Source organism: Drosophila mojavensis, unplaced genomic scaffold, assembly GCF_018153725.1.
Source record: "Drosophila mojavensis isolate 15081-1352.22 unplaced genomic scaffold, ASM1815372v1 contig_36, whole genome shotgun sequence".
In the NCBI taxonomy this organism is placed as follows: domain Eukaryota; kingdom Metazoa; phylum Arthropoda; class Insecta; order Diptera; family Drosophilidae; genus Drosophila; species Drosophila mojavensis.
Window position 1 is genome coordinate 237,349 of NW_025318858.1, and position 12,054 is coordinate 249,402.

The 12,054-nt window shown below is 47.3% G+C and overlaps 3 protein-coding genes across 14 annotated transcripts; 1 reads left to right on the top strand and 2 right to left on the bottom strand.

Moving 5' to 3' along the window:
• Positions 1 to 7,456, bottom strand: LOC6575561 (ral GTPase-activating protein subunit beta). Of its 12 annotated transcripts, XM_015164707.3 has the most exons (17): positions 7,013 to 7,456; positions 6,729 to 6,948; positions 6,596 to 6,625; positions 6,121 to 6,519; positions 5,787 to 6,047; positions 5,094 to 5,675; positions 4,556 to 4,654; positions 4,323 to 4,463; positions 3,718 to 4,261; positions 3,431 to 3,645; positions 3,137 to 3,307; positions 2,864 to 3,004; positions 2,677 to 2,694; positions 1,838 to 2,404; positions 1,193 to 1,776; positions 293 to 1,107; positions 1 to 222 (listed from the first exon to the last, which is right to left on the bottom strand). In XM_015164707.3, the coding sequence occupies exons 1-17, from the start codon at positions 7,202 to 7,204 to the stop codon at positions 108 to 110; spliced, it is 5,094 nt and encodes a 1,697-aa protein (XP_015020193.1). In that variant the 5' UTR covers positions 7,205 to 7,456; the 3' UTR covers positions 1 to 107. The 12 variants fall into 12 exon arrangements, with proteins under 12 accessions (XP_015020193.1, XP_015020190.1, XP_015020186.1 ...); XM_015164704.3 differs by lacking the exon at positions 6,596 to 6,625; XM_015164700.3 differs by lacking the exon at positions 2,677 to 2,694.
• Positions 7,457 to 7,805: 349 nt separating this feature from the next.
• Positions 7,806 to 10,212, bottom strand: LOC6575562 (cleft lip and palate transmembrane protein 1). Its single transcript, XM_002001535.4, has 2 exons — positions 10,043 to 10,212; positions 7,806 to 9,976 (listed from the first exon to the last, which is right to left on the bottom strand). The coding sequence occupies exons 1-2, from the start codon at positions 10,085 to 10,087 to the stop codon at positions 8,090 to 8,092; spliced, it is 1,932 nt and encodes a 643-aa protein (XP_002001571.1). The 5' UTR covers positions 10,088 to 10,212; the 3' UTR covers positions 7,806 to 8,089.
• Positions 10,213 to 10,522: 310 nt separating this feature from the next.
• Positions 10,523 to 11,482, top strand: LOC6575563 (ubiquitin-60S ribosomal protein L40). Its single transcript, XM_002001536.4, has 2 exons — positions 10,523 to 10,631; positions 10,925 to 11,482. Exon 2 carries the CDS (start codon positions 10,938 to 10,940, stop codon positions 11,322 to 11,324), a length of 387 nt encoding a protein of 128 aa, XP_002001572.1. The 5' UTR covers positions 10,523 to 10,631; positions 10,925 to 10,937; the 3' UTR covers positions 11,325 to 11,482.
• The last annotated feature ends 572 nt before the right edge of the window (positions 11,483 to 12,054 follow it).

Below are 12,054 nucleotides of genomic sequence, written 5' to 3' on the forward strand. Positions count from 1 at the left end.
TTTTTGTTGCTCTTAGGTCCTAACTTTGTTAGTTTATTTAGACTTATAAGTTTGAATACAAAAGAAACTGATGGAATATTTCAGGGGAAATAATAAATACTTTAAGGCTAGATCGAACGCTGGAACAAATGAGCTAATAGTTCGGCCTCGCTTAGATCCATCTTATATTTTTGGACTATGTCCTGCACCTTTAGGCGACGTCGCACATGAGGCGGTTGGTAGCTGCAGAGAAAATAATACATACATATAATATAAATAGCTCTTGGAGGAGAGAGCTGTCTAGATCACTTACTTATCATTATCTAACCGCCTACGCCGAGATATGTTTAGTGCCGTTTGACGTACCAAATTACCCACAACCCGCCGACTGAGCACCATTCCGTCGACTAAAGGCGTGGCGAAACTCATGCGGCCAGGTGGTCCCAGTAATTTGACTCTCAGCAAACCAGATTGAAGAGAGTGCACGAAGATTACGTGACAGTCGGCTGCTCTCGGCAATTGCATCGAGTGCAGCTCTTCACCAGTGCGCGCATAGGCCAATAGATCCTCGACAGGGAAGTTTAAGTAATCCTCGAAGCTCTCTAGCCACACGAGGAATATCTTAGCTGGTGCCTGGAGAAGAAGTGCAGGCTTCGACACATTACCCTTTCGACGCGTGGGTGGCACAGGCTCCTTGCCTCTGTTGCCTGTGTCCAACTCCAGGCTGAGATTTCTTGTCTTCGACTTCATAGAGCCAGCGTCGTCGCCACGTATCCAGACATTGTTCACTGTGCTCTGATCACTGCAATTACTGGACAGACTGCAGCCATCCATTTCGTTATTGTAGCGCAGATTCCAAGCATTGGGCACAACGAATGCTATCTCAGAGGAAACGTCTGCCCAGTAAAGTACGCGTTGCGCACCGTTGTAATTAGATTCGCTGGACACGTTGGAGCGCTCTGATGTGCCCTTTAGTGACCAAGAGTTATGTGCAAAGCCCGTCCAGCCCGAGTGCTCAGCCACCTGCACAGGCCAGCCAAGAGTTTGCAGCATGTTGGCAAAGTGCGGATCATACACTTGGTCGTCGGCCATGTTGCCAATGATTTGTTGTGCACTCGTTTGACCCGCCTGCACATGAACGACAAAATGGAACAACAGCAAAATGGTCATGACAGTGTTATGGACGGTACGCTTTTGGCGCAATCGACCTCACCTTTACATAGAAACAATAAACAGTGTCGTGCGTGCGAGCGCTAAGCTTATCCAACTTGTCCAAATCCGCTGCGAACGCTGATGATTTTGTGTCCAGCACAATGAGAGGCCTTTGGGGAGGAGCCAAGGCCTCCACGGGGTTGTTCGGGTTTCGGACTTCAAAGCTAAGAAATCCGAAGTGGGAGAGAAACAGACGAGCTGCATGGAACTCGTGGCAGACCGTCGGCGGCACACACTCCTGGGCGTGTGACAGACTGTCCACATTATTGTCCGACTCAGCCCAAGCCAGCTTTTCGTGTATGCTCTGGTTCTCAAGCATGACCTCCAGATCATTAATGATGCTGGCGCCGTACTGTTCCCGTATCTGATCGATTGTTGGTATTGAGTAATCAGCCACACAAGGCTGAACTTTGTCCACGCCCTCGGGAAAGTTCTTTTGTTCGCATTCAGGACGCTGGGTGATATCATTCATTGCAATGGGCCTACCCGGATTGACGGCGTGGTACTTAATGCCGGATTTGCTTCGTGGCAGATGGCGCAGCTGCATAGTCCACGCATGACGACCGAATGGACCGCGTATTAGAACTGTGGGAAGCGTCGATATGAGAATTTGAAGAATGAAAATTTCCACACGTTCTTTACTTACGGGTGACAGTTGGCTGCGGATCCTGATCATTGCCTAGAGGCTCTTCCAACAGAGCCAATATTGTCGAATTTTCAGTAACAAAATACTTAAACTTTGAGATTGCTTGCTCCGCAGTGCAAACGCCCACCGAACCGTCTACGGTCGGAAGCGAATTGCAGTGCTTCATGAGAGCCAGTTCGTCCAAGAGCGACGATATAGACTCGGGTCCACACTCGCTAGGGAAATAGCCGACTTGCTCCAGGATGATCGTCAGTAAATTTTCAGCTGCATCGCGAACGCGCATTGAGGCTGGCTTTAATTCTTTTTCATCCTTAAACTTGGGCAGATCTCCAGTTTTACTCTGGCTCTTGGTGCCCGATATGCCAAGTTCGACGACCTCGAGCACAGTCTGCAGGCAGTCCTTGTCCTGCAACAGGTAGGGATGCTGCATAAGCCAGGCTGCTGTGCACTGGAACGCCGCTACTATTGTGCTGTGCAGATCCTTGCTGTGCGCTGGCGGAGGTCGTGAGCACTGATAACAAATATAGTCGCATATCCACTTCACTGCGCGCTTGCATTCTAGGGCGTCTGTGGAGATTATCGTTAGATTTTGACTAGGATCGACTATTTTCACTAAGGAGTCTAGGATGTGTAAGTTCGGGTGAGTTTGATTTTGTTATTTACATTGTGGCCCGAAAGAAATTAAAGCACAAACAAAAAAGGAGCAACAATTACCACCGCATATTTGCAAGTGAAGGTTAAAGAGGTGCAATAGGTGTTAGTGGTGTCAAAGAAACACATAAAAAGAAAAGAAAAAAAAGAAAGATGAGTCTGTGGTTAGTAGCATTTGATAAGATTACCATTCGTTAATTTCCTGGCTGCGATTTTGATTTTCACACAAAAATATAAACATACAAAATTCAGAATGGATGCGAATGTGAGGTCAGATTTATACAGGAAAGAAACCACAGTGGGAAAATAGAGAAATTTACACAGAGAGAAGGACATTAAGAATAGCGAGGCACATGCGAGTCCTTTATACAATACCTGTTTCGCGTATGTGAAGTCGAGCCAGACCGGACAGTAGCTCCAGCGCCGCCAGTGAAACGTTCAAGTCGGTCTTCCACGAGGATATCAGGCGATGACACACCAAATACGTCGCTCGCACAAAGAGGGCATGTGCGTTGTCTGAAAGATGAAGAATTAGAATTAAAAATTGATTAATTTATCAGTTAAGCTTGATAAATGCGTTTTGTACTCTATGAAAAAGCGAGGCAACGAAAATGAAGTAAATAAAAAGAGATAAAACGTAAACTTTACCATATGATGCAACGCCCTCTAATTCGCTTGCGAACTCCACCGATATATCATCGGAAATGGTCAGACTGGGATAATCGTGGGCCGAAGCCGTGTCACGCGAGCTCGTTGCAGCGGTTGGAGCGCCAAAGCTCACCGTGCCGCTGGCTAACGAAGCGGAACGGTCCGAGCACACTGACGACACACCCACAGCGATATCAGAAATAAAATCAAAATGCAAACAAAATAAATTAAAATAATTATGTAAAATAATCAACCAAATGCATTTAAAAGCAACTCCCTGGAGGGTGCCCTTACCAGAGCTCAGAATATTTTCTTCATGGTGCTGCACACCGGCTCCACCCAGATGATCTGAGGCTCCCAGCTCACTCTCCTCAAAGGTGACTGCGTCTTGGACACAGAGCAGCAATCCGCCCAATAGCATATGCGTGTTTTGTGCATCGGTTTCCACCTGCAGAGCGTTCATCAGTATGTTCATCAGCCGGGACTTGAGTTGCAAGAATGTCATCACCCTGGGAAGCATTCATATAGTAAATATTGATTCCAACAACAATAGAGCTAGTTGGAACGCCAGCTGTGCTTACTTGTCGCCCGAGTCGGCTGTCAAGCTGCGAATGGGCAACGCGTGGTAATGGAGGGGAAGCACCATAATAGACAGCAAAATATTTATGGCCGAGCGCCGCAGCTCGGTGCGGCTGAAAGCAACTGCTTGAGTCTTGAGTTTTAGGTCTTTGTCTGGCAGCACTATTTCGAGAGCTGCTATGAATCCGGGAAGTAGTACATTTATGCCATCAAGGTCCAAACGGAATAAGTCCGACGAGTGGAGCAGAATGCTGGCTAGTGTCTCGTCGCACTCCTTCGACTCAGTTATTTTGAGGCACTGTTGCAGCGCCATATAAAAGCGAGCCAAATAGACGGGCAGGATTTCCTCTCCCGTTTTCTTTGCGCAGAATATCTTGCATAGTGTGCCGATTGCCTCGGCACGGCCGGATTCATATTTGTCAATGGTTAGTGAGGGCGGCAGGGATGAGGGGTCGTTCAGCGAATTCGGCTGGGACAACGATATCGATCCCTTGCGGTTCTCCATTATCATAGACGACGGTCGCTTGCTAGCCTCACATGCTTGCTCTGAAAACCCAATGAATATAGTCTCAAATAGCAACTGATCACCACTCCATCGGGTACTCACTCTTACGGTTCTGCAGCCAGGTATCGCCGCCTATGTGCGCTGCCTCGAACAACCACTCGCCGAATAAGTGGAGAATGCTGTTGCACTTCGGACGAGCTACAGAGAGAGGCGGACGCAGCTCGGCTCCGATGGATGGCAGCGCTGTAGTTGAAAGAGAGGGAGAGAACGTGGGTAAAACAGATGCTGAGAGCGAAGCGGACAAGTGTTTTGCTTAGCTACATCACAACACTCACAATTGATGCTGCTCGACGAGGGCGGGCCAGAAGTCGGAGTAGTGGGGGCGGCGTTCGCTGAGCTGCGTGTTAGGCTGATAAGCGCTGTTTTGCTTAAGCCTGCAAAGCGTGTGGGAAGGGAAAGCGTGTGAAATATTACTAAACAGAGTTAGACGGCGCGAGTGCATGCCATACACGCATGCAACACTGTGCTCAGTTATAATTGTGGGCGTACAATGGATATATAGAGCTACGTTCTATTAAATGGGAACGAATAATTACAGCTACAAACACATGTGTGCATCCATACGTGGAAGCGTGATGAAAAACAAAATCAGGCAGTCAAATGGACTTGGAAAACTGAATGGTTGATCTAACAAAGGCCACAGCGCGTGAAATAATGAACGTAAAATGTAAATAAGTGCGGGCATACGAAATAAAGCGCCGACGATCTTCGTCAGTTCAATCAATCAACCAGAAGCTTAGTTAGTCTCTAGCATGCTGTAACAGTAACACAAGCGAAACAGTACAACGTGGGCTCTATGAACAAAGATCGCACCCTTCTGTTGCGTAATGGATGGGGCCACGCTGAAACTTTTGGCCAAGCGACGCTGCAAGGGAGGCGTAGGTGTAACACTGCTGCCGCTACTACCATTGGAGCTGGTTAACGGCCCCGCCTCAGACGTGCTGAACGAGATGCAGCCCACAACGCCCGCCGAGTGACTGCCGCCAGCGCTGACGCTGCCAACGGGCCCCCCGGGAGTGATTGGCGAAGCACTAAAATTTGCTACGTGTTGCCCTGGAGCCTGTTGCTGGGGCTGTGGCTGTTGCTGCTGCGGCTGATGCTGATGATGATGATGGCCCATGATGGCATTTAGAGCAGAACTGGCCGAGCTGCTTACAAAGTTATCGCGGAGGAAACTCCCCGCGCCGTGTAAATGCAAATGCGGATAGTGGTGATGATGATGCGGCGGATGGGACAACTGAGCTGACCCCGATTGCTGCATGCTAATGTTCGAGGCGCTACTCGAGTGGATGAACTGTTGGAGCGTGGATGAAGTAGCCTCGTTTAAAGAGTGGCGGATCTCAAGCAGATTCGTAACGACGTTCTCCTGTTGGCTAGGCGGTGCCTGATAAATGCCTGCGTTTCGGTTCGAGGATGGTTATAAAAGCGATATAATAACTATTCGAGCTAGAGCAGTATCCCACATTTACAAGAGACCCGAACAATGTCTTTCACAGCATATCTTACCAAGAAAGGCATCGACCTGACTGGAAATCCCGCGGATCGCATTCAGAAAAATTTGCGGCAGAACCTGCAGGCACGGATGCTGATGAGTCTCGGCCCCCTTCTCGTGTGTGAGAGCCCATTGAACAAAGTGCGACGACTTGCTAATGATGTGCGGCGAGCACAGAGCTGTGGGGTTGCCAATCATGCGCAAGAAGCGATACCAGGTCTGCGCCACGCAGTCGTTGGACATGCCCGCAGGAATGAGCTGACTATCCTCTTCAGCTACACCAAGTAGAAAAGGAAAAGGAGACATTTTTTTAATTTTCTAAAATTAATTACCGGTGCTGTCGCTCACCATTCTTAAGCTGTGTAAAATCTGGACCATAGCTGAACTCTAATAACCGCGCGGTTAGTGCCAGATTTACTCGATTCCACTGATCCACAAGGGCAATGCGATGGCGCCACATGGCGCACGACTCCTGCAGGGTCTTCCAGAGCGACGGAGATGGAAAGCAGCGCACGCAGGCCAAGAGCCAAACCTCGAAGAGCACAGAGAGCACACGTTCACACAGCTGGTCGCCCACATCGTCCTTGACGGTGGGCGGGGCCAGCAGAATCTCATTAATTGCCAGCAGAAAGAGCAGCAGCGTCTCCCAGGTCTCTCGGTCCATCTGCTGCGAAATCTGCGCCGTCTGCTGGAGAGTGCGCAGAACTCGGTGACAGAGCACGGCCTGGCGCTTGATCGTGTCGGAGCCTATAAGAAACGATAGTGAGCATTAGCGCAGCAGTCAGATTTTTGGAGAGTAAACAAAGAGAGAGAGAGCACCTACCAAGCTTCGTTTGGTATAAAAATGGCAAGACTTGAAATTTAGAATGTAATAATTACAAATCGTCGTCGTGTGTGAATGTGGCTCAAAAGCAGCTAAAAGGGGTGACATCATTTATGGGGCTAATGGTACTTACTTTCTCCCTGCCGCGGAACGAACAGATTGTGGAAGTGATTTATGATCTGCCTTGCGTAAAGATTCGCATCCTCGCAAATGGGTTTGGGCACGCTGATGCGTGGCTGCGGGTGTAGCGCGGTCAGCCACTCGCAGTAGACGTTGACGCAATCCTTGATGGTCTCGTGCTCCTGCAAGGGCAACGAGAGCCCAAAGCAAATGACGTCCATGCACCATCTGACCTATTTGTAAGTAGCTTAACATTGGTTTCACGAATAGTAGAGAAATCATCAGCAACAAACAAACCTCCTCATCCTTGACCAGGTGACTGGGCTCCGCATTCTGCGTGATGCCCAAATTGGTGCCCAGTTGCTTCACCACCGACATCACCACTTCTCGACCAGCGGATGCTGGAAACTTGTTCAAAACACTGAAGCATTGCGCACCACAACTGTTGGCATTGATCTGCGCCGACAGCGAAGCCCACTCAGAGTACATTTTTTCAGAGTTTGCTTTGCTCACGCACACAGAATTTTCACCTTTGCTGCAGCTGCGGCTAGTCGAGCAGAGTGGAAGCTTGACTCATTCCAGTCTGAGGAATCTCTTGCTCTGCGCTGATTAGTTGTGCTATAATTTGATTGCAGTTGATTTATCACTGGTGAATCAGTTCAACTGCACAGAATTTAATTTATTTTTGTTTTACGCTTCTCTGTTTAGGTTTATTTTCTTCTCTTCAACAGAAAACAGTGCTAGATAGCGACAGGTCGACAGTGCTGTGAAATGCGCAAGCGATATCCGATATTTAACAGCACTAGAGTGCGGCAAAATTTGAATATTTCGAAATTTATATGGATAGCCCAGACGCCAAATGCAATTATGTATCATTTTGTAAATTAAATTAAATTAATTTACATATACAAATAATAAGGGGAAATACTTAATTTCCAAGTATTTTGCCCTCATTGACCCCGACCCTGAGCAACTGTTTCTCTTCTTAGCCATAAATGACCTAGTTAACTGTTACGTGAGTGGCTCAATCACGTGTTGCATCTCCAGATGGAGGGTGATAAGCAGCCCAGATAAGAAGCGATAAGATGCGTTAGTTCACTCACACTGAATTTATTTCAGTAGCCGATGCTAAGGACCACGGCTGCTGGTCCAGGAAACAAATAAAAGACACATACATATATTAAATTACCGCTAGAATATGTTCGTAACTACGACGGTCGACCGACCGCTTGACTATATGTATACTGAAACTGAATTTTTTGCTTATAATGGTGCGTAGCTCACGCACACAGACAAGTAATATGTGTGTATATAACTGCCGTGAAAATTGTTCTAATGCATATCTCTCGGGTTGGACGCACTGCCAGTGGCTATCTAGTCCTGTTTCTTTTGTGCGGCTGTCTTTTTGGTGGGCGTCGCATTCGCCGCTGCTTTGGTGGCTTCCGCGCCCTGGGATGCCTCTATGGCACCAGCTGGCCGATTGGCGTTTGCCTCTCCTTCAAGCCGCTTGTTGGCAGCCTGCTCCTCCATCTCGCCGGAGAATCCGAACTCGTTTACGCGCTTTAGGTCCACACGATACTGCCAGCGCTGGTAGAGGAAAACGAAGAAGATGATGTCGTCCCGGAAGCAGCCGATGCGGTACATGGTGGGCATCTTGATGACGAAGGCGAAAATGTCATCGATGAAAGTGTTGAGGAATTTGTATGTCATCATGCGCCACGGCAAGTGGGCGACCGACTTCAGCTTGTAGTTGATGAACAGCTGGGGCGTCATTAGGATGAATCCAAAGGTCAGCAGATAGCTGTACAGCATGTTGAGCACGAACGAATACCAGCCTTTGTGCTCGTTGTACAGCAGGGAGTAGATAAAGTACCCCACCAGCAGGGGAAAGCAGGCCCAGCCCAGGTACTTGAACGCCAGTTTGTCGTACTCCTTGGTCGAGCTCTCCGAGTACGAGCCCTTGTCCTTGAAGCTGATGCGTGGGAATATGCCCAGTACCTTCTGCTGGTTGTTGTAGTTGACGTCGACGACCTTGTGTATTTTCCACACCTCAATGCCGAGACCTATGAAGCAGGAGATCCGTATCATGAAGTTGGTCTCGTTGTCCAGCACATACAGCAGAATGATCAGGGACTGGAATACACCGAAAAACACCGACCGCACAGAGAGACCCTCCAGCGACTGCCGATTGTTCCAGAACTGGATGTCGTTCTTGAAGGCGAGCAGCTCGAACACCGAGTGCAGGATGGAGACTGCCACGGTGATGCCTAACAGGTAGATGTTGGTGTCCAGCAGAGTTTCCTTCAGCGAGTCCTGGTCCTCGTCTGTCTCCTCCGGAGCACTGGCTGCCATTATCTCGCCCAGCACGTTGCCGGCCCACTTGCTCTTCATCTGCTTAGCGGCATACAGCTGCCACTTGAACATTCCCAGCGGCTGGAAGGTCAAGTGCAGATCCAGCTCTGGCGTGGACTCGTTAATCGGAAAGTAATCGCGCTGCAGGTTCCAGTAGTCGTTGACAAAGACAATCGGCAGATACGTCTTTCCCCCATCCACAAATTTCACATACTCATCGAGCGGCGCGGGCACGCTGCCTTGTGCCCAGTTCGTCTGATCCACGACCAAGTTGATGGTCAGGTTGGAGTGCCAGTGCGACACGATCTGATCTTTGAGGTTGGCATGCTTCAGCTCGTGCTCCAACTTCTCCTTTTCGCTGGCAAGCAAATTGTAGTTTCGATTCACCCGCAGCTTCTTGAACTTGTTCAGCTGATGCTGTTGATGGCCCATGTGGCCGTGCTTTGAGTATTTGGGGGACTGAGGATCTGGACTTTCACCTGCACGTGTGACGAAGGCGTGTAAGTAGACGCTGCCATTGTTTAGCAGATGCGGACTGGCCTTGATTTTGACATTGTGTGTGTAGATGCCGTTGCCTGTGGGACCCGAGACCCAATCCCCGTAGGTGAGGTCTTCTTGCAGCCACAGAAGATTGTTCTTCTGCTGGAAGTTCACCACATCCGGCTGCTCCGATAGCCAAATGTGCAAATCGAAATCTGTGCCATTCTCAAAATAGTTCCAAGCTGTTATTTTCGGACCCGCATTGGCAACGGCTTGGTCTTGCGTCGCATTCGGCTGGGGCCGCCGGAAGAAGGAACTGACGAAGTAAATAATTAAAGCCCGCAGAATCAACGACTTTGTCATTGCAAAAAAAGACTCCATGCGCGTCGGCTGGTTCTGCTGCTGCTGCTGACCCTCATCACCAACGGCCTGCATTTTGGAATAGAATCAGATCGAATCGCGAAAGAACATTAAAATCGCGTTTGATTAACTTACCGGTGCTGCTGCAGCTGCCGGCAAAAGGCCATCGTTGTCTGACATGTTGTGTACGTGTACTTAATAGAAATAAATACACGTTTTTTTACACAACTTTCCTGTGGTTGCCTAGATTTTGTTGAACTGAAAATGTTATTTAACAGAATAGCAGCGAGGGCCAGAATAAATGCCCAGCTGCTAATAACATTGAGAAAATAATTAAAGTCTGAGCTATAAATGTTATTTCACATCACGATGACATTAACATTTTTTAAGTTATGTTAGATTTCTAAGGGATTCAGAACCGATATATAACAGCTGATCGAGTACCACGTCATGCCAACGCTTAAGAACAACATATAATAATAATAATTTTCACATAAATAAACAATCATAATAAACACATTAAACTATTAATCAGCAAGGAATGTCTTAAAAGAGTAACATTTTCAAGGTTTTTTGAAATATAAAAACGAAATATCGATAGTTTTATCACCCTCACTCAAAAGCTGATTGATACAACAGTCGTGTCAGTGTTGTGCTGTTTACTAATTTGAGTGTACACACTCTTTTCGTTTGTGAATAAGCATTTGGCTGCACGTTTCTCTTGGTAAGTTGCTGTAATTAAGTAAAAAGAAATACTTAAACTTGAAAGCGTTGCATTGTCTGTTTGCGCATTGTCTAAAACAACTAAATGTGTAACGGTATTCCATTTGCACATCACCGGATGGCTGAAATGAATGCCAAACTGTTCGCCACTTGTTACCACGACGAACCTAACCTAAAGTCTTCAAGCGTGAGACGACGTCGCCCCACAAATCGGCAAAATAGAAATGTGATGCTTTCGAGTTACCGTGAAAGCATTTGATTTAATTCTAATGTAAAAATATCTTGCGTTTGCAGAAACAGTTACAAAATGCAAATCTTCGTTAAAACTCTCACCGGCAAGACCATTACCTTGGAGGTCGAGCCCTCTGACACCATCGAGAATGTCAAGGCCAAGATCCAGGACAAAGAGGGAATCCCACCAGATCAGCAGCGTTTGATCTTCGCCGGCAAGCAGCTGGAGGATGGACGCACTCTGTCCGACTACAACATTCAGAAGGAGTCCACTTTGCACTTGGTGCTCCGTCTGCGTGGTGGCATTATTGAGCCCTCGCTTCGCATTCTCGCCCAGAAGTACAACTGCGACAAAATGATCTGCCGCAAGTGCTACGCTCGTCTGCACCCACGTGCAACCAACTGCCGCAAGAAGAAGTGTGGACACACCAACAACTTGCGTCCCAAGAAGAAGTTGAAGTAGACGCTTTTCTTCCTCTGTTGGCATTTCGTTGGCTGGAGCTGCTGTGCGCTTTCCACAAACAAAACAAAATTAACAACTATTTAGTAAATATAAATTTGTAATACAATATCAATATGATAAAGTGCGAAATGTATTTACTTGCTATAAGGCGCACCGTACATATCCTGTGTGTGTTTTTCGTCGTGGTCGTCAGCAACCGAATGTTGAGCAGCTCATTTTGGGAATTGTTGAGCAATTGAATCGACAATGCGCAAATGTGTTTTACATGCCAGTGCCTTGCGTGGGGAATAGTTAAAAGTTTGGATTGGTTATTGAAAACAATTTTGCGCTAAATGATAGAGTGTTCCTTTTTTCGGATCCAACAATATACTTGGGATTACAGGATCGAATAACGTAGATTATTGGTAACCAAAGTTGCATCCCATCTGGAATAAAGGCTGGTAAGCGTTATCAGATTCCTATATATTTGGCAAATTCTGAAATAGAGAAACGTGGGGTGATACATGTAGACATTAGGCTGAAACAGTTAAGTTACAAGAGAACAGAAGGATGGTACTGTGCATATTCATTTGATGTCTGACATTATTTATTATATGGGGTTGCGAAAGGATTCGATGCGAGGGTAAAGTGATAGTCAATTTTTAGTCTTTTTTAATTTGGAAACCTTTCCAGAAATCAATCCAGTCACGTCTGAATGTGGTCAGAACAATGCTTACATTTTCTATTCGGT

What these genes read in the sequence shown, in the direction of transcription:
- LOC6575561 (XM_032729299.2), bottom strand. Translation starts at nt 7,204, where the DNA reads ATGTACTCTGAGTGGGCTTCGCTGTCGGCGCAGATCAATGCCAACAGT. An exon ending in CTGGCTGCAGAACCGTAAGA is followed by an intron (nt 4,262 to 4,322) that starts GTGAGTACCCGA and finishes TTGGGTTTTCAG; the next exon opens with AGCAAGCATGTGAGGCTAGC. An exon ending in AGAGGGCGTTGCATCATATG is followed by an intron (nt 3,005 to 3,136) that starts GTAAAGTTTACG and finishes TTCATCTTTCAG; the next exon opens with ACAACGCACATGCCCTCTTT.
- LOC6575562 (XM_002001535.4), bottom strand. Translation starts at nt 10,087, where the DNA reads ATGTCAGACAACGATGGCCTTTTGCCGGCAGCTGCAGCAGCACCG. An exon ending in CGGCAGCTGCAGCAGCACCG is followed by an intron (nt 9,977 to 10,042) that starts GTAAGTTAATCA and finishes TCCAAAATGCAG; the next exon opens with GCCGTTGGTGATGAGGGTCA.
- LOC6575563 (XM_002001536.4), top strand. Translation starts at nt 10,938, where the DNA reads ATGCAAATCTTCGTTAAAACTCTCACCGGCAAGACCATTACCTTGGAG.